The 18630-nt window shown below is 40.3% G+C and overlaps 2 protein-coding genes across 5 annotated transcripts in view; both read left to right on the top strand.

Annotated features, from left to right (window-relative positions):
* Positions 1 to 1247: 1247 nt before the first annotated feature.
* hmgn3 (high mobility group nucleosomal binding domain 3) lies at positions 1248 to 9519 on the top strand. Of its 4 annotated transcripts, XM_083898769.1 has the most exons (7): positions 1248 to 1394; positions 3504 to 3554; positions 3795 to 3824; positions 5749 to 5799; positions 6243 to 6344; positions 6594 to 6693; positions 8499 to 9519. In XM_083898769.1, the coding sequence occupies exons 1-7, from the start codon at positions 1380 to 1382 to the stop codon at positions 8504 to 8506; spliced, it is 357 nt and encodes a 118-aa protein (XP_083754895.1). In that variant the 5' UTR covers positions 1248 to 1379; the 3' UTR covers positions 8507 to 9519. The 4 variants fall into 4 exon arrangements, with proteins under 4 accessions (XP_083754895.1, XP_083754897.1, XP_083754894.1 ...); XM_083898771.1 differs by lacking the exon at positions 8499 to 9519 and having other exon boundaries at positions 6620 to 8441; XM_083898768.1 differs by lacking the exon at positions 8499 to 9519 and having other exon boundaries at positions 6594 to 8441.
* Positions 9520 to 13697: 4178 nt separating this feature from the next.
* The window catches only part of phip (PHIP subunit of CUL4-Ring ligase complex), a 35697-nt gene continuing 30764 nt past the window's right edge, over positions 13698 to 18630 (top strand). Inside the window, exons 1-6 of the mRNA XM_083898760.1 lie at positions 13698 to 13836; positions 13954 to 14012; positions 14098 to 14127; positions 14277 to 14336; positions 17148 to 17298; positions 18042 to 18140. Of these exons, the coding sequence (XP_083754886.1) occupies positions 13797 to 13836; positions 13954 to 14012; positions 14098 to 14127; positions 14277 to 14336; positions 17148 to 17298; positions 18042 to 18140 (439 nt within the window). The 5' untranslated portion in view covers positions 13698 to 13796. The remainder of the gene's footprint in view (positions 13837 to 13953; positions 14013 to 14097; positions 14128 to 14276; positions 14337 to 17147; positions 17299 to 18041; positions 18141 to 18630) is intronic.

Here is an 18630-nt window from a genome sequence, read left to right as displayed (position 1 = left end):
GAAAGATATTGAGGATTTTTGTGACAATCAAAGGTCAATCGAAGGTCAAAGTTGTTGTGTGTCATCACGGAAAGCACTGACCTGCAGGACGCTGACCAACAACACAGGCTGTCCAGACAAGCTACGTCTTCTCTGGATGTCCACAGAGACACTTGTTGACACAATAGGCCAATCATGAGGTCAAACAGGCTGTGACCTCAAGGGACAATTAATCAAGTTCTGCTTTTAAAGGAAATCACAGATCTATTCAAATTTCACTATAATGAGTGTCCTTTTCAATGAGAGAAAGTTCATTAAGTATAAGTGGCTGTCGAAAAGAAAAGCATCAGAGGTACAAAACATAAACAAATCCTTTAGTGATTCTTTATCTGAGTGAAAATGAGAGAGACGGTAGCTGAAAACAAATTTTTTAACGCTAACATTTTAACTTTAATCATGAATTAATAAAGGATTTATACACTTTTTTGAATCTGAGCCTCTCTTTTGTACTGTCACTGTGAAATCATGGCTCTGGTACTCACAATGGATGCAGTATTGTCCATTAAAATAAAGTGAATCTGCATTAACGTGCTTTAATCTATATCACAATTAAATCTTGTTTCCCCAGGTGCCATCTCTAAGGGCCTGAATTTAGAAATCAAAATCAAATAAGCTTGTAAACGTTTTAAATTTGGAATTGAAAAGAGAGTGATGGTGTTTTGTAAGTGTGTTTACACTCAGTTGTTGTTTCTCAAAGTCATCCAAAAACTATCCAGAGGGTAGTGTTGGTCTAATTTTCTAATTTATCCATTGTATTGTTGTTCATTCTGGTGCTTCTGCGTCATTAGTCCAGTTCTTTAGTCTTTAGTCCCCAAAGACACAAAGCTTTTCTGGAGCTGCTCTCTGTGACCCTGTCATTGTGTCCGCTTCTCTCTGGTCCTTTTGTCTTTTATTTACAACATTGTCTTTCTCTCCCTCTGTGTCGCTCCTCTCATCCTACATTACCCAGATCCACCGAGAGTCGGCTCTGCTTTTATTGGCCTGTGTCCACTTTCCCTCTCAGCCATCGCGCTCTGGTGGGATCTGCGCACAAAGAGCGCGGAGCCAATCACAGGCAGCCTCTGATAAACCTCAGCCAATGACTGATAAAGTATTATTTACATAGAGGCGGGAGGAGCCAATCAGGAGTCAGTACAGTCCAGGATTTCGACTCATCTGACCAATGGCTAGTGGAAGTATAGAGTTTTGGGGAGAGCATATAATCAACATATTATCGAAGGTGCTTAGATATTGATCCTGTATTTCGAGGTAGTTCAAATTCACCTCTCTTGCACGTTTGGGCTCTACCTTAATTTTTTTGCTCCCCACCCGTGTTCTGTGGAGAATATTTCACGCGTAAAATGCCGAAGAGAAAGGTGAGTGTGGTCTGCTCCATGCCGCTCACTTCACTGTAGTTTTCACTGCTCTTGCTTTTGAAGAAAACTGCGGTGCGCGATTTCTTTTTTTTCTCTGTGTGTGTGTGTGTGTGGCGACGTCGAGGCAGGTGAGATGGTGCCAAAGTTTGAGGGAGCGCGTTGTGTTCCACAGCCTGCGCGGTGTTTACAGCGTCGTTGTTTGATCAACAACATTTTCATCTGTTTTGGTGCCGTAAAAACGCCCCCCCGTGCTTATCTCAATGGCCGTTCCTGTGGTCGTTCTCGTCTGTCACCGTGTCCACTGTGCGCACTGGTGAAAGTCACACCGACCCGCTGGATGGAAGGATGGATGGATGAGTGGATGGATGGACGGATGCGTAAACGCCGTGAAGAAATGTGCGCGACGATCGTTCTTGTGCGCGCGTTCAGGCATAAATATAGACTCACCGCAGGTTGTGAATCATGTGAAAACTCAGAGAAAACACACGCTCTTATCATTTTATTCCCCAGTGGAGATGAATTTTAGCCGATCGAACAAAACCAGGGGATGAATAGAAATGAATGAAGAAAGAGGGGATCAGAGACACAGGCACGACGGGCTCCGGTGCTTTGTATCAGCGCAAACATGGACACGAGCTTTTTTTCTATCACCTAAAAAACTGCCATTGTCTGCGCACACTCGCTTTTGAGGACAGAGAATGAGGGCCTCTAGGGGCGGAGGTCGCATGTGGGCATTATTTGGATTGGCAACCTGCGGGCTGGACTGACATTCTCTCTCTTTGTGTGTGTTACCTCTTTAGGACCTTTTTTTCTCTCTCTGGCATAAACATTGACCTTGTCAGGACCAGTTGTCCTCACTGAGAAAAAAAAACCTGGTCCTAATGAGGCAGAACCTGATTTCTGAGGAGCTGATTAGGTTTAGAGCTAAGATTTGAAATGTGGTTAGGGATAAGGTTTTGTGCACCACACTTACCTGCCTGTGTTCTGGGTTAATTCATTATATACACACATATCTGTCTATCTGTCTGTATGTCATTGGCTGATATTCTCTTTTCCCTCTATCTGACAAGTATATAACAATAACAAGCGATCCACCATATTGCTAAAGTACCAAATAAATTCAACTAAAAATAAAGTTGAAGTGCACTTTGATGCATTCATTGATTTTCTGAGAACAAAATCACCCACTGATGCTTATGAGCAAATGGGAAAATCAGCCCTTTTTACTCAGTCGGGTGATTAATTGATCAAACTCAGCCTAAAAGAGTAGAAACTCTATGTATTATACACAATTGCAAAAGTTCTTTATTGTACAATTAATCCATAAACCACCTGAGAGTGAATGATCAGAATGTCACCAGAAGAAAAGACGCTCATTTTGTTTGCTATACACTTAATTGGTCATTTATTTGTATGATTTATTTGCACACTCAGGACTTTTTAAACTAAAAGGTCCTCAAAACAAATGATAAGATAAGTGTCCAATAATTATTCTCATTATTGCATAACTGTCTTCCTCAATCAGTCAGTAGGAAATCTCAGAAATCAGTGTCTGAGATGCAGTTGCTGGTTCATTTTGTGTTGATAGTGACGGTTTCAGCTCAAGTCACACATCAGTTATGTCGCCATTAGTAAGTGATATTTTTGTTTGGAAGATAAAAGCTTTCTCTGAAAACACAAGAGCCTCCTTATTTAAAAAAAAAAAAAAAAAACACTTTTGAAACATTTGACCTTTTCCACAGCTGCACTGCTGAGTGATTTGTATTATTTATGATTCCTCCTGCTTCACTGTAGCTCTTCACAGAAGTGTTAAGATATTATGCCTGGACACACAGACTGAGCAGAACATGGTGTTGGTTATGTAGTTTAAATGTATTTGAAAACAGTTATTGAACAGCAAAAGTGTACGTTTTACTTCAAACTAATTATTTTCTGTCACTGTTGTCTTGTGTTTTCTTATTCTTTTCTCATATCAAAATGAATTAACTCATTAAACAACAAGTTCAGTTACCTTAATGACCCGTTCTCAACAGTAAAGTTGGGGTAATATCACAATCTGAGTGTGAGTTTAATGTATGCACGTTATTTGTGTCTCCTTTTTAACTGCAGTCTCCAGAGGGTTCTGAGGGCAAGGAGTCCTCCAAAGTCACAAAACAAGAGGTACATGTTGTTTGCAGTGTGTGTGTGTGTGTGTGTTTGTGTGCTGTGGGTTTTTTTTAACTTACAGTTTGAGTGAGTGCGTGAGTGAGACAATAGACACATGACATAATGTTAATGTTTAGTACTCTTGGCGCAGTCACCAAGCACGTCAGCTTGTAAAGGTACAACTGATTTCTCCTTGTCTTTCTGTCTCTCTCTCTCTCTGTCTCTCTTCTTTTTGATCATCCCTCGCTCCGGTAGCCCACCAGAAGGTCAGAGAGATTGTCAGCGGTAAGTTTCGTTCTGTCCTCACCTCTGTCACTGTCCTCTCCCTCCATCCATCCACACAGTCCTAGTCATATTACCAAAACACAGTGCAATTCACAGATTCCATAAACATCCTCTCTCCTTGCATCATTGTTGGTATGCATGTCTTTTCTCTGTTGTCTTTGTCCACTCTCTACGTGGTCTGTTGCAACACCTTATTGATACAGTGTGTGCAAAGCTGCATGATTAAAATGCTAATCTTCTCATATTGCCCATATTGCTTTGTTGTTATAATCTTGTGCGCCATGTTGACATTTTCCAAACGGAAGTTCAAATATATCCCCGGCAACCGGGCTCCGATTTGACGACACACAGCTGTGTACTCATATGTTCCATACTTTATATGTTTATTGTCCTCTAAAAGAGAGCTTCATTTACAAAACTGACATTGTGTTCTGTTGAAGAAGACATGAAACTATTGAGAACATTGACGTCTCGAGAAAATGTTTGCTCACGTTATAATTCAAGTGAGAATTAAAGGTGCATTATGTAATAAATCTAAAGCAACTGGCCATAAAACCCTCCTAATATGTAACAGAGACTCAGGAATAATGTTCATATAACAAACTGAACACACCAACAACAACAGTACAGCCAAAATATTTGCATTTAAAAAAATATATATTTTGCAGCCTGCAAATCATGTTTATGTTTGAAATCATGTTTTGGCATGTGGCGCCACCTACCGCCGTCTACTAATCATTGCAGTCAGTAGAGTCTCAGCTGCCGAGTAACCACAGGTTGCCAGTTACATCAGAAAATGAAACCTAAAAGGGTTAGGGTTAGAACTTTTTTTAGAACCAGCAGAGTCACCCCCAGGTGGCCATTCAGTATACTTTTACTTAATGATTGACTTCACAGAAGAAACCAAAAGAATCCATAAGCTTTACATGAAATAAACATTAATGTGATCATGCAGCTCTGCCACACAGTCCATGTATTCTTATCTGTGTTGTTCTTTATGTGTTGAACTTATCTGTGTGCAGTATTTGCATGTGTTTGCACTGTGTATTTATGTATGATCAATTTAAAGCAGTAGTTTGACATTTTGGGAAATGCAATTATTCTTTCTACATGCAACTAGCAGCCAGGTAGCTTAGCACGAGGATTAAGGTGGGGGCCTTAGCAGCAAGTCACAGTTTCTAGGTCTTTTTATGCTATGCTATGCTATGCTATGCTATGCTATGCTATGCTATGGCAAAAGACAGAAAGAAAGTAAAAGTATTCTCCCAAAATGTTACTCTACTTGTTTTACTGTACACACATTGAATCCATTAATCTTTGCATGTTCCCTCATTCTATATTCCCTGATGTCGCAATGGTATGTTTTTCATAATCTACTATCTCAACTGGAGGATACAAATGTCTTTGAACAGTTACAGTAAATACAAAGACTCCATTTTTGTATTTGTTTATTGTTTCTAGAGAAAAACAGAAATATTCTGAGAGCAAAATCACATTATTTAATTTTGTTACAGTAGTTTTAGTGTTAGCTCGTGGCTTCAGGATAACGTGGTCCGCATGCAGCAGCCTGGAAAAAGCTCTGCAGCTAACTTCCTCACACTGACTGGCCAGAGTTTAAACTCAATGATGCAGTCATTGCAGTGGTCTGAGGTCGGTTCACTTTTAGATGTGGCAGATATTTAAAACTACTTCGTCCAGGAATACTGGTCTGATTCCACTGCTTAGAAATACTCCATCATTATTAACATTTACAGTGGGATCCAATAATCCATATGCTCATCCAAATAATCCATTGGAGCTAAAAAAAAAAATGCTGATGGAGTATACAGCATACAAGTAGCCCTACAATTGTAGAGAAGAAATAATGTCTGTCCAAATGCTTTTCACTTTAATAAAGTGAGTTTACTTTTCTTATAATGTGTAGAAACCTGCTCCACCTAAGGCTGAGGTCAAGCCCAAGAAGGCCATCGTCAAGGTAAAGCACTCACTCACGCACACGGACCATAAATTTGCAACTGTCGGAAGCAGACGGCTGCAAATCTCCCACCACTGATTTATATGCATAATAACCAAGGTTGCTGCATGTGGAAAACTAAAACTCACTCACGACTCCTCATATGCAGATGTCTTTTGTATTGAAGGGATTCTTTTAAAATAATATGAGATTTCACCAATATTTTCAAATGTATTAAATGTATAGTTTACAGCAACAACATATTTAATACATTTTTAAATTCTTATTATTTTGAATCCCTGTCAAAACTTAATTTATTTGAAAAAACTTGATTTGTTGGATGTAGGTGAGTCTTATACATTCAAAAGATCTTTGTAGATCATACAGAAAACCATTCACATATGTGATGACTGCCAACACCCAGTGAGTACGCTGTGTATGCTCTTCTGATTGCTGACGTGCAGAAGGTGGTGGCTGATGACAAGGCGGCGAAGGCAAAGAAAGGCAGTGCGAAGGGTAAGAAGGAAGATGGCCGCACCCAGAATGGAGAGACCAAGAACAATGAGGTACATGGAGGGAAAAACTGGAAAACGTCCTCAAGGGGGAAAAATTCACACTCAGATCAGAGAAGAAGACAATAACAATCTGTATTCCCTTCTTCAATGTGTCAATGTGTGTATTACCGTGAACATGTGTACACGCACCACACCTATGTTCCTTCATTATCCTCTTCATATCCACATCTATTTCTTATCACTAACAATCACATCTTCACTTCCACTAATGAATACTGACACACACACACACACACACAGATCTATGTGTCTCGTCCGTCTGTCAGTGTGTCATCCATCAGAAGCACAGCTCCCTCCTTGATGTCAGTGAGAGGGCAGAGTGATACAGTCAGAGTCAAGGGTACGGTCAAGTGTTTCTAATCCATTCTTGGCGTGTTTTGGACACTAACATATATAACATTTACGATAATGCAGTAAACATTTACCCAGTGTGCTTTGCAGTGCTGTGTGTATTTGCTAGAGAGAGAGAGAGAGAGAGAAGAAGAAGGGAGGATGTCTGGCGTTTTCCTTGCTGTGTGCAGTGAAGTGGGCCAAGGACAACTTTGTACACATGAGCAGGAAGGTTTAGTGCTGTTCACAGTATTGTGATGTAGAAGATGATTGGCTCACCGGGTTCACAGACAACTGGCTCCACCAGTGGGCAGCCAGAGAAAACAGACAGGAGAGGTCCACTCTAGGGAGATCACGCAAACTCACATGCACAATCACAAGATTTTGATTCTCTTCTTGAAATGCTTTGGATTTCTGCTGATACCAGAGGAGTTATGGGATTCAGTGGGTTGCTTTGTAGAGCAATAAGAGTGTGCACTTATGTCCTGTGCAAACCTATTTTAGTCTATGTTTTAGTGAAAAACACACACAAAAGAATACTTTTAACCAGCAGTCTCATTACAAACACGTTTTTAGTCATTTGTACTCATGTAGCTTTGGATATTATTTGCTCAGGTTTTGAGGTATTACACAAAACTCTTCTCAGAGCTCTTCAGTGCTTTACTCATTGCTAAAAGAAAACATACTCAAAAACCTGTGTTTATCTGCAGAAACAAGGTTGCAGACAGTAATGATAATCCTAATTTAACCACCTTCCTTGTGCAATACGAAAATCAATGCGCCAGGGCAAATAAAGATATTATTTTTTTTAATTAAGGCACCCTAAAATAGTTTCACTCACCGAACGTGTCTCCTCTCCATGTCTCCTCACGGCATCACTGCTCAAATTATCAGTTAGACAGATTTCGTGATATATCTCTATGTGATTGTTTTTATTTTTCCCCAATGTGCAACTTTTAAATACAAACAAAATACGTGTTACAAAGCTGATAAATCCTGTTAGCTCCACACGACTCCATCTGTGTTTCTCAGTACAGCAGTGTTTAGATCTCAGTGCTGGTATACTGAGACAGCTGCAAACAGGTCAGAGTATGACTTTTTGACCATGCACTGCTGCTGCTGTATACACACAAACACTCCCTCAGTCAGGTCTGATAGTATTGCTTGACAGCCAGTTTTCAAGATGAAGGAGACATACAGCAGTGACCAAACAGTCAATCAATCACCAAAGTTATACACTGCAGCTTTAACATTAACATAATGTCTTGGTGTCAATAAATATTAACACAACCTTCCACAAAGAAGAGGAGACAGCGTCTCTGGAATTACTTTGTAGCAGCATTCTGTGTCAAATCTGTGACACCTTATCATTCGTGAGAAAGTGACTGTCAACACCAGCAGTAATTAGGAATACATTTTTGTTATGAGGTTGTCAAGATTTACCTTCGCTGAGCATAACGTTTATACTCAGATCTTGTTAATTTTGGATATAGCCAGGATACTGGTTCCTGGCTATAGCTAACATGCAAATGTCATAGCACGTCACTCTGGATTCATATTCGTTACACATACATTAGAGTAAAAATGTACAAATTCACCTCTCTGTTCTACTAAATATGCTTGAGAATCTTCAGTGACCAAAGTGGGGATTGTTCCTAGATTACTGAGATCATCTTTGATCCTCTACCTGGTCCATGGCATGGTCGTTACATGGAGAATGAATTTCGTCTACAACCGCTGCAGACTTGCCCGCTGAGTTTTGGCAAACCAAAGCAGACAACGCTTTATCTTATATTACTTTCTTCTTTTCTTTAGGTAAATGAGGCAGCAGAGGAGGAGGAAGAGGAGGAGGAGGAAGCGGAGGATGAGAAGGCGTAAAGACATGGACGTGTCCACTGACTCGTCCCTTCTGACTCCATGGCAGCATCTTTTTTTTTACTGACAATTTTTTGTACCATGCAGAATTTATTTTAGACTTGTGATAGTAAAGACGGACAACCAGCAGCCCAATCCCCATACAGTTTGTTCATGCTCAGTATGTTTTTTCTGCAATTCTCTTGCTTCCTCCGTTCTTTATTGCTATACATTACGCCTCTCAAATGAATTGGTTTTATGAGGCGGCTGCAAATGTTTCTCATTTTGCCTAAAGGTGGGCCTAAAACAAGACTGTTATGATCTTTAAACCAGCTCTGCCTACCTGTCGTGAATCTTCTCCACAAACGATGATCATTATTACCAGGTACTCTGGCAAATTAGGGGCTGCTTCAGTCCCCCACCTTTTTTTAAGTTGAAGGATGTGTTGTGATATGTCACAACCATGTAGTACAATTACAGCTTTTTCTTCTTCTTTTTTTTTTAAACCTCTTAGTTTTAAAAATCACCACCATTGTGTTCCACATAGCTCCTTTTGTATGTGTGTGTGTACTTGTACATACATCTTTGTGAGGACCAAAAAAAAACTTTGTGAAAGTGAAGACAATTTGGCTGGTCCTCACAATCTGTCACACCTTAAAAAGACTGATTAGGGGTTAAGACTTGATTTTAGGCTTAGGGTTTCAGGGTTAAGGGTTAGGGTCAGGCATTAGTTGTGATTTAAGGTTAGAATAAGGGGTGAGGGGAGGCATTATGTCTGTGAGTGTCCTCACACAAATATGCCGTACAACAATGTGTGTGTGCATGTGTGAATTTGTCTGTGGGTCAGTGCTCGACTTTGTTCATTTTGCGCCCTCGCGTTACCCCACCCCGAAGGCCGTGTGCCGCAGCAGAGTGATATAGCAATAACGAGTGGTGCTTCTGTTCTAGACAGCTCTATTGGTTTTGGACCCTCTAGTTTCATTCTGTTGGGAAAATATTTTGAAATAAAAGAAAAAGTTGATGTCAACCTGGAGTTTTTCCTTTATTCCTGTGTTTCGGTTCTCTGGTTTGACAGCGACACCGTGTTTTTGTTCTAACCACGTTGTGCTTGTAAAACCTCCACTCGTGCTGCTTTTTGTAGTTTGTGAATTCAGGTAGTGTGTGCAAAGCTCTCAGTGTGTGTCCTCTTTGAGCTCTTTTTCAACATGTTCACGTTCAGAAATGGGTTTTTAACCCACACAAAGCCAAAGCTGTGTGTCTTTGTGTGTGTGTGAGGTCGACTGGGGCACATTGCTGTGTTAAATACAACTGCTGTGTCAGAAAGTGAAAGGTCAGCGATTGCAAAGAGTGGTGGGACTCAGTGAAAGACAGTCCTTTCTGTCACTCAGTCACACGCCAATGACACGTTGCTCCTTTTAACATGTGGAGTTGTGACGCAATACAAGTCCAATTAAAATGCACTCTATAGGGAGACTTAACCAAATGTATAAAAATCCATGGAAACCTGTTGAAACCAAGTGAAAAATATCACATTTAAATCATCCACTACACCACTGAAGGTATTTGACAGGGACAATATTGACCATTCAGATCTTTACATGAGCAGACTTTAGGCTAAGAAGAGGATGATGAAAATATTTGTCTCTTTGACTAATGCTGTTTTGTTCTTGGGGTATTCAGTGAATCGCTGACCCAGGAAGTAAGCGATACACTATCTAAACAAAGAGCATTTATCTTTGTGTATGTGCAGGGAAAAAATATATGCAACATGGTTTAAAAGATTCAAATCACAGTTTGGCAAAAGGGGTGAAGGTTCAATGCCTATTTAGTGCTAAGACTTTCAAAATAAGAGGTTATCTGGTGTCTGTTAAACAAACAAACAAACACATGGGTGGTTAGAATTCCTTATCACCCTCTGGACCACGTGGTCCCATATAAAAAGTCTGGGAAACAGCTAAAAAACCATCTGTTTCCAAGTGATATACATGCATGTTAATGTGTTAAGAGAAAAAAGTTTAGGAAAACATTTAATCTTCCTTTTTTTGGGTCACTAATAATAAGCAAATTTATATACATGTTACAAGAAGAGAACCTGTATAATTGATGACACTCCTCCATAACCTTTGACACATCTATGCCCCCTGCCCAACTGTGTGTGTAACTGAGAGAGATTGCCTCCTTGTGGCCATGTCAGTCAGCACAATAATAACTATACACTTGACGGCTAAGGTTGAAAGGTGAAATGGAAGAGATTGACCAGGCACTAAAAAATCAGACCTGGCCCTGTTCCACCCAACAGTGTTTTGACTTGAGTCGTAAAGCCAGTGAAATATGTATTAGAGATTACAAGATGGACTGGAGGTTTAGAGGACCATCCATCAAGTGACAGACACCTGAAAAGGTAGTACTAATTTCCCAATAACTGTGGGATTTCTGTGAAGATGGTGAACTTCCACAGTGAGTTATATATCAATCGGGGCAGCAGAAGAGCAATGAGCAGAAGACGAAAGAGAATATGACTTTATTACTCTCCCAAGGTGGAAAATATTTGAGTTACAGCGGTCATATAATAAATCATCGCTGATTATAAACAATGAAACCTGAGTTAATTTGCATTTCTGCCATGAAAAGTTGCCTTTTGCTCATCTGTGCTACAGAAAGAAAAAAAGTCAGCCCGACACTATAACTATAACTAAGTGCAAAGATTATGTTCACACACACACACACACATAATATGGCACATGAAATGGAATAAATATTAATTTGATTAGTAAAAATCTTGTCACCTCTTGCACAAACTGAAATAAATGACTCATTTGACACAAAGTCGACTTTTACTGTACATGCATTATAATCATGTTTTAAAAAATAATTTCCACTTAACCATGAAGCGGTAAGGCCGTACTGCATTTTGCAGAGAGCCCAAGGTTTCATGTCGACAACCCGAAGTGGGTTAATTGTATATATCTGTGCATCTTTAGGCAGATGACTGATCTAAATGGAACTCTTTCACAGTCAAGGACCGTAGAATGGCTGAGCCACAGGTCAGTATATACAAGGGCCTTCATCATTTCATTTTATTAAGTTCATTTATTATCAGAAAACGACACATCTTTTAGCCATTTTTTTTGCTGCTGATGATTCGGTTTTCTTTCATCTCAAGATGAAATAGCACATTAAACAATTATTTTCCAATTGCTAAATAAAATGAGCAAGAACACTGGCTTTTAGACATTGTAGAGAACCCCACTTTTTGTCTTATGATTGGCTCCAGCTGCAACCTGAGACTCTCATGTGCAGGATAAAGTGGTAGAAGATGGATGGAAAATGATATTGGTCAAATTCAGTCAGAATACACCTAGACCCACATACCTTTAAAAAAAATCTGGTTGATGATGGAAAAAGTAAAAATGTATGGCATACAATAATAACATATACTGTATTTATAGAATCAAATACTTATGTCTCACTACCAAGAGTTAATCACAGCTAATTGAACCATTATTTGAAAATGATTTTTCATAATGTGACCTGTCATTCATGAGTCTTACACATCCAGGTAAGAGATTGTGTTTTTGTTTTGTTTGTTAGTGTCTGTGAGCAGCATAATTTAAAAAAAATAAAATAAAATTAAGGAGGAATTTTGAATAGTTTTCTGGGTATGTAGGTTATGGCTTCAGGAGGATATGATTCAATTTTCTTGTGATGCAGATGTGGATCAGGACAAACAAAAAAACAGACGCTGCTAAATGTTGTCCTCACTACGAGGCCTTAAGTCTTGTTCTAGAGAAACAGAAAACAGGGCTTGATTGTGTTTAATTTGACAATGTGTGACCTTTACAATAACTTCAGTGGTGCTGTGGGCTCATTTATTCATACATTGTATAAAAAGATGGGAATAAATATTTGTTCTGGTAGAGTACACAATATAAGCACCTGCTCATGTGGTTTGCAGAATATTGAGAAATGTGGGATTATAATTGATAAAAAAAAAAAAGAAGACATTGAACACCTGCAATGTGTTTGTAATATATAATTTGGTTCCTGGGGAAAGTAAATAAATCAAACATTAGATTAGATCACGTGGCTCCATGGAAAACAGAGGAGGTAACTTGTTTTACAATTCCCACAGAATGAGAGGGATTGTACTAGGATTATATTAGTAAATAAATGCTTATTTAAAATGTATTTGCTGCTTTGATTGCTGCTTAGATTTTTTTTTTTATTAACACAACAGTTTAGTGTTAGTCATATTAATTCACAGACGTTGTGTTAACCTCAGAGGAAGTGTGTCACAGCTGCCATGTAACTATCCCCTTATTCATGTTCCTAGTTAGTCTATCTTGCATACATATCTCACTGCCATTAAATCCCGATAACTCACGAGGTTTCATTCATTAAGCTGCATTCCCCTTCTTCTCCAACCCTTCCCCCATTTTACTGCCTGGCAGTATTTGGAGGAGAAATGGACGACTTCCCCACCAAACGGCTCCCAGAGCGAGTGGGTGTGTTAGCGAGACATCTTGTTACACAATAACGACAGAGTAACAACAAACGAGGCCGTAACAAACAAAAAAGCGCAGAAATGTCACAGCGAGGTGTTTGATATTTGTTTGGAAACCTCGCCGAAAACGATGAGATCTGTTACGAATCCATCTCAAAACACCACGGGAGCCATGTTTTACATCCGCATTTTTAAAGAAAATACAGGAAATGTGACCAAGTGTGCGCTTTGATGATTCCGCAAGTTAAATTAAAATGTATGTACGGTTAAAAATGTGTTATTAAACACGATAAATGTCACCTAACTACGGAATAAGAGACATTCTGCAGCAGTGTGTCCGCTCCTTTAGCAGGCTACCATTTCTACCTCCCCTCTACAGTGGAGTGCGTGCTACACACCGCGTGTGTCCTTCCGCAGGGGGCTTGCGCTTTTTTTCCTTTGAGGGGGGAGGGGGTGTAAACAAACTTGAGCCCACGACAAAGCGACGGGCACTAAAATTCACCCCGCGGGTTACACAGAGCAGGGCCGTTAAGGCGGTTGGGTATTTTCGCGTGGAAGCGGGTGTTTTGCGAGGGAATTCGCACGGCGCGCCCTAGTTGTCGCTGCGCGGAGAAATACTCGACGCAGGCGGGACTTTGTGTGAGCAGAGCTGAATGGAGGCAGCCTCTTCCTGGTGGATAAACAGTGACAGCTACAGGGCAGCCACCTAGACCCAGCACACAGGCTCTGGCGCTGCCCTGGCAAACAACACCAAAATGGCTTCAGACAGTACACACATCGCGCAGTTGACTTCTGGTGAGTAAAGCAGCTCGTCAAAATGTGTCATGGTTGTTTTAATATCCCCCCCAGTTTCCTCGCTGCCCTCTTCTAACGCAGCTTCCCCGTCCTCTTCTCTCCCTCCAACCATACCAGAACTGTACTTCCTAATAGCCCGATTTCTAGAAGCTGGACCGTGTCAAAAAGCCGCCCAGGTTGGTGTACTTGCATTTTAGGTTAATTTAGAATATGTCCGTAATGGTCACGGGGCGTAATTTTGCATTTGTTTCCTATTTTCAGACTCTGATAAGGGAGGTGGAGGAGAAGGAGGTAAGCAGTCAGCAGTGGGAGAGATGCTTGTCTCTGCACTGTACTTTGTCATGTTGCTTTCACTCTGATTTGTCATTTACTGTTTAAAAACACCACTTCATATATTTATCAACTGGGTGACCACACTCGTCACTGTTTTTCCACCCCAGCTGCTGCCACAGAGGTTGGACTGGACAGGACAGGAGCACCCCGGGACGTACGAAAATTTGGTAAGGGTGCTCTATAACTGAGGAAAAAGTTTTTAGAGAGCAAAATAAAAATTGAATTTCCCGCAATTTTTAAATCAGGTGGTGAAGTCAAAAGTGGAAAAGGGGGCTCTGCTGGGCGAGCTGGTTGCAGCTTGGGGTCGTTTTGGGGCACCGTGGGTGTCGGGTCCCAGCCTGGTGTGCACCGTGCTGTGGTGCGGGTTTGTTGCCATGCACGTCCTAAAGGTTTTAATAGTTGTTGTGAAAATGTGTGTGAAATGTTGATACGTCATGACTGTTGTGGTGTAGGAGCGCCAGGATCCGGAGGAGGGACTCCCTGCGCCACAAGCCAGAGAGAGATGGAGGCGCTCTTGTCCTGCAAGAAGCATAATTTTGTGCATGGGCTGAAAAACAACTCAAGGGGGCAAGAGTTTGAGAACAGGACTTTCTTTTTTTTGGAGGAGAATATAAACAATATAGAGAGTAAATCCGGGGCTGTAGCTCGTGTGTGAGGCGGCTGGTGTCTGTGTCGGAGTCTTGTTCAGTTTGTTGTTCGGGGTTTGTGGTCTCAGCTCCGGGTTGAGGACAGGAGGCAGATCGTTGATGTGAAGATGAGAGGTAACGTTTGAGCTGGTGCGTTTTTAATCGGGCTATTAACCGACGTGCTAATTGTCATGTAAACAAACAGGGGCTCGCCTGAAAGCGGCTTTTACGCATGGGGGCGTGGAGAGAATTAATCATTGCTTACATATTTCTTAGCCAGTCTGCTCACAGTACAGATCACGATATCTTGTTTTTGTTGCTGTTTTACAAGTTAGATTTTATTTGTGTTAATATATTATAATAATCACCCTTGGTTTATTGAATGCACAACGATTTGGCTTTTCATGTTGTTTTCCTCTTGGGTCCAAAAAGGCAGACATGATGTGCTCGCATGTGTGTGGCTTGAAGTGGATGCAGATCTATACGTTTTTTTTAGAAATTATCGACAGTGTGTGTCTGCCCGTGTGTGTGTTTTTTTGTCTGTCTTCCTGCTTGGCTCACTCAGCTCCCCTTCTCTCCTCCTCCTCCTCCTCCCATCCTCAGCCTCTCAGCCTGCCTCCTGTCTGTTGTGCATAATTCCCTCTATTAAAAGGAAAAAAAAAAATACTGCGGATAGTGTTTAATTATCAGGACAAATGTAAAGGGAGTGAGTATAGAGGCGGTTGCTTGTCAGTAGTGTGAGGTTGATGCCTGGGCTGACGCACAGTCAGAGGGATGGGCAGCCATGAGGAATCAACGCACACCTCTGTGATATTGTAATCATTAACATTGTTAGTTGTGGCTAATTAATTAAGGTGGGTTAATTAGATGTATAATAATTATTATTATTAATTTCTAATTTGCATGCGAAGCCATACAGGAGCAGAACCTATGTAAATATAGACCGATTTTATGATTTGAAAAAAAAGCTCAAATTGCATAATGATGATCATAAATATGTGCAATTATTAATTAATAATTTGATTAGATTTTTTTTGGAAGTTCCAACATTTTGCTGTTTTTTAATGTGTTTTATGGACTAAAGGGAATATGAGTTTAGGTGACAGATATTTATGTGTTTATAAAACAAATTAAAGGTGGCGATTCACACAGAGGGAACCTACAAATGTGTGTGTAGGACCATGTGCTTTCTGGTGGTGCTGCTGTAGGCGTGTGGTGGTGGTGGTGGAGTAGGGAGGCGGTGGTTGTTATCCATTACCCATCAGAAGCAAGTAAAATGGTGCAAATTGTTTTTACACATCACTCAGGTGATGTGCCTGTCTGTGTGTGTGTGTTTGTGAGAGTGTACCTGCTCGTGTGGGCCCTGGCTGTACTTGTACCTGAGCGATGTGTGTGTGTGTGTTCTTGGATGTGTTCAGAATTACTGATCATGTCTCTGAAGCAGCAAGGATGTTGAAAGCAATTAAGGGGTCATTAATTGTGTGTGGGGTTGTGTGTGTGTGTGTTGGTGCTCAGATAAAAGAGTGAAGGAGTTATTTTTATGTGTGTGTGTGAGAGAGAGAGAGCGACCGAGCAGTTATTGTTTAATTTCAGGGTTATTTGACCCAGTTCACATATTTAAATCAGATGTGTCTGAAACAAAGCTGATTTCCACATTATCTCATTTAAATGAACATTCCTGAAATAGTGCCGTCATAAACACAGCCCTGCACGTGCAAGTGTGTTCGTCTCTCTCATCATGCTCTTCACTCAGCTTTGTGTGTGTGTGTGTGTGTGTCTTCAGAAGTAGGCCATGCAGGAGTGTCCCCATGTGTCAGACACACACTGTGTTTATAAGAGTGTGCCTTTGATTCGGCTTCATGCTTATGTTGCACACCACGCCCCCTCCACTGCTGTTGAACTGACAGACTGGTTGCAGCAGCATTCATTTGGTTGCACGTCAGTTAATCCTTTCAATTAAATTAAAAAGTAAATATTTAGTTGTTTTTTTTTTTTTTTCAAATGATCCTTATTGAGTTTGTGTTGAAACGAAGCTGTGACCTTGTGTTTTGCTTCACTTAATATTGCTGAGAAAAAACTGACTATTTTTTTTGTTTACTTATAAACCTTTAAATATTCCTCCCTTTTGTGTCAGATATATTTTCTCATTGGGTGCTTCAGCACTAACCACTTATTTTTGTCAGGGTCACTGATCTGCCGATGTTTGCTGTTTTCGATGCATCAGCAGTTGGCAAAAGCTCATACACATCTCTTTCTGCTGCTCCTGCTCACCAGGAACTGATGTGGTGGTGTGATATCAGTTGCATTGCAGAAAGAGATAAATACGGATGTGTGTGCTGTTTCTTTGCTCAGGTGAAGCTCAACCGGCACATCAGTCCAGACCACCTGCTGCAGGTCTGCTCCAGAGTTTGTCCACTGCTCGAGACCGAAGTTCCCGCCAGCGCGCCGGGGCTCGTCAGTCTGTTGGGGGCCGGCAGGCAGAATCTGCTCCGCACCAGCAAGAGTGAGTGCATTTCCATGTGTTGCCTATGTGATGTATACACACGTACAGCTGCAACCAACTATTATTATCATAGCTGATTAATCTGTCGATTATTTTCTCGATTAATCGAGTAATCGTTTGGTCCATAAAATCTCAGAAACGTTAAAAAAGTGTTGATCAGAAATCTTGTTTTAATAGTCGAAAAAGCTTCAAATTGATTAATCGATTATCAAAATGGTTGACGGTTAATTTAGTAATCGATTAATGGAGTAATTGTTTCAGCTGTACACACATGTGAACCCACCCTCTGAGGCAGATTTTGTCTTAATACATATATGAATAGACTAAAGCTCATACTAATATATTCTGTCAGTGTAGGTTTAATCTACAGTTATATAATGTTTGATCTTAGGGCTGAACATTTAATCATTTTCAAAATGATTTAGTGAATCGCAAAGGCTGCAGTTGAGAGTATAAGTCAGACCCAGGGTCTGTTCTTCATGGTCACTGGTTTTCATCTACCTATTTCAGTGTCCGGTATTCTTTACGGAAATGACGTATCACATTCTAATTAGAATTATTTGGTATAATTAATTTATTGAACACGGTTACAGCATTTTAAAATTATAATCGATTCATTGATTAATCTCATTCTTTCGAATTAAGTTATCTCGAGTTGTAATACTCGATCTGTTACGCTGTCACAATGGAGCTAATCACAATTATATATTTTTCCGAAATCCTTTATTTTTTTCTTTCTTTAGGTTGCAAGCATGTGGTGTGGAAGGGCTCAGCACTGGCTGCACTTCACTGTGGACGACCACCAGAGCCACCAGTTATCTATGGGAGCCCACCTAATATTGGTGAGTAAGAGAGACATTTTTTTAATCAAAGAAATGAATAACACTCTTCTAGTTTTACTCTTTAAACACAAGAGTCACGTGTTTGCCCAGGCATCTTGTCCTAGCAGCATTTGACAGTTGTGTCTGTGTCGATTTCCTTCAAAAGTGTGTTTGCAGTGTATTTGCATGTTTTCATCAAATAAACCAGTTTCTGTTCGCTGGATACTGACTTGTCTTGGCTTGGAGTGTAAGAAAATATAGATACATTGAAATATTGTGATATTTCATTTCACATGACATGAGTCACTCCTCTCTCTAGACAAAGACAAAAATGTATTGGTATTTGTATATACCGTTTGTTATTTTACTAGAAGTTTTTACATAGTACATTATTTTTGGGGAACACTTGCAAGATGGCACCTTGCTTTCAGTATCTGAATATACAGCAATTTTGCAATATGTCATATCGTCACCCCTGTATCTGGATTTGCATCGCATCACATCACTTGAT

Source organism: Microchirus variegatus, assembly GCF_963457635.1.
Source record: "Microchirus variegatus genome assembly, chromosome: 12".
Taxonomy (NCBI): Eukaryota; Metazoa; Chordata; class Actinopteri; order Pleuronectiformes; family Soleidae; genus Microchirus; species Microchirus variegatus.
This window is presented reverse-complemented; position numbering and strand designations above follow the sequence as displayed.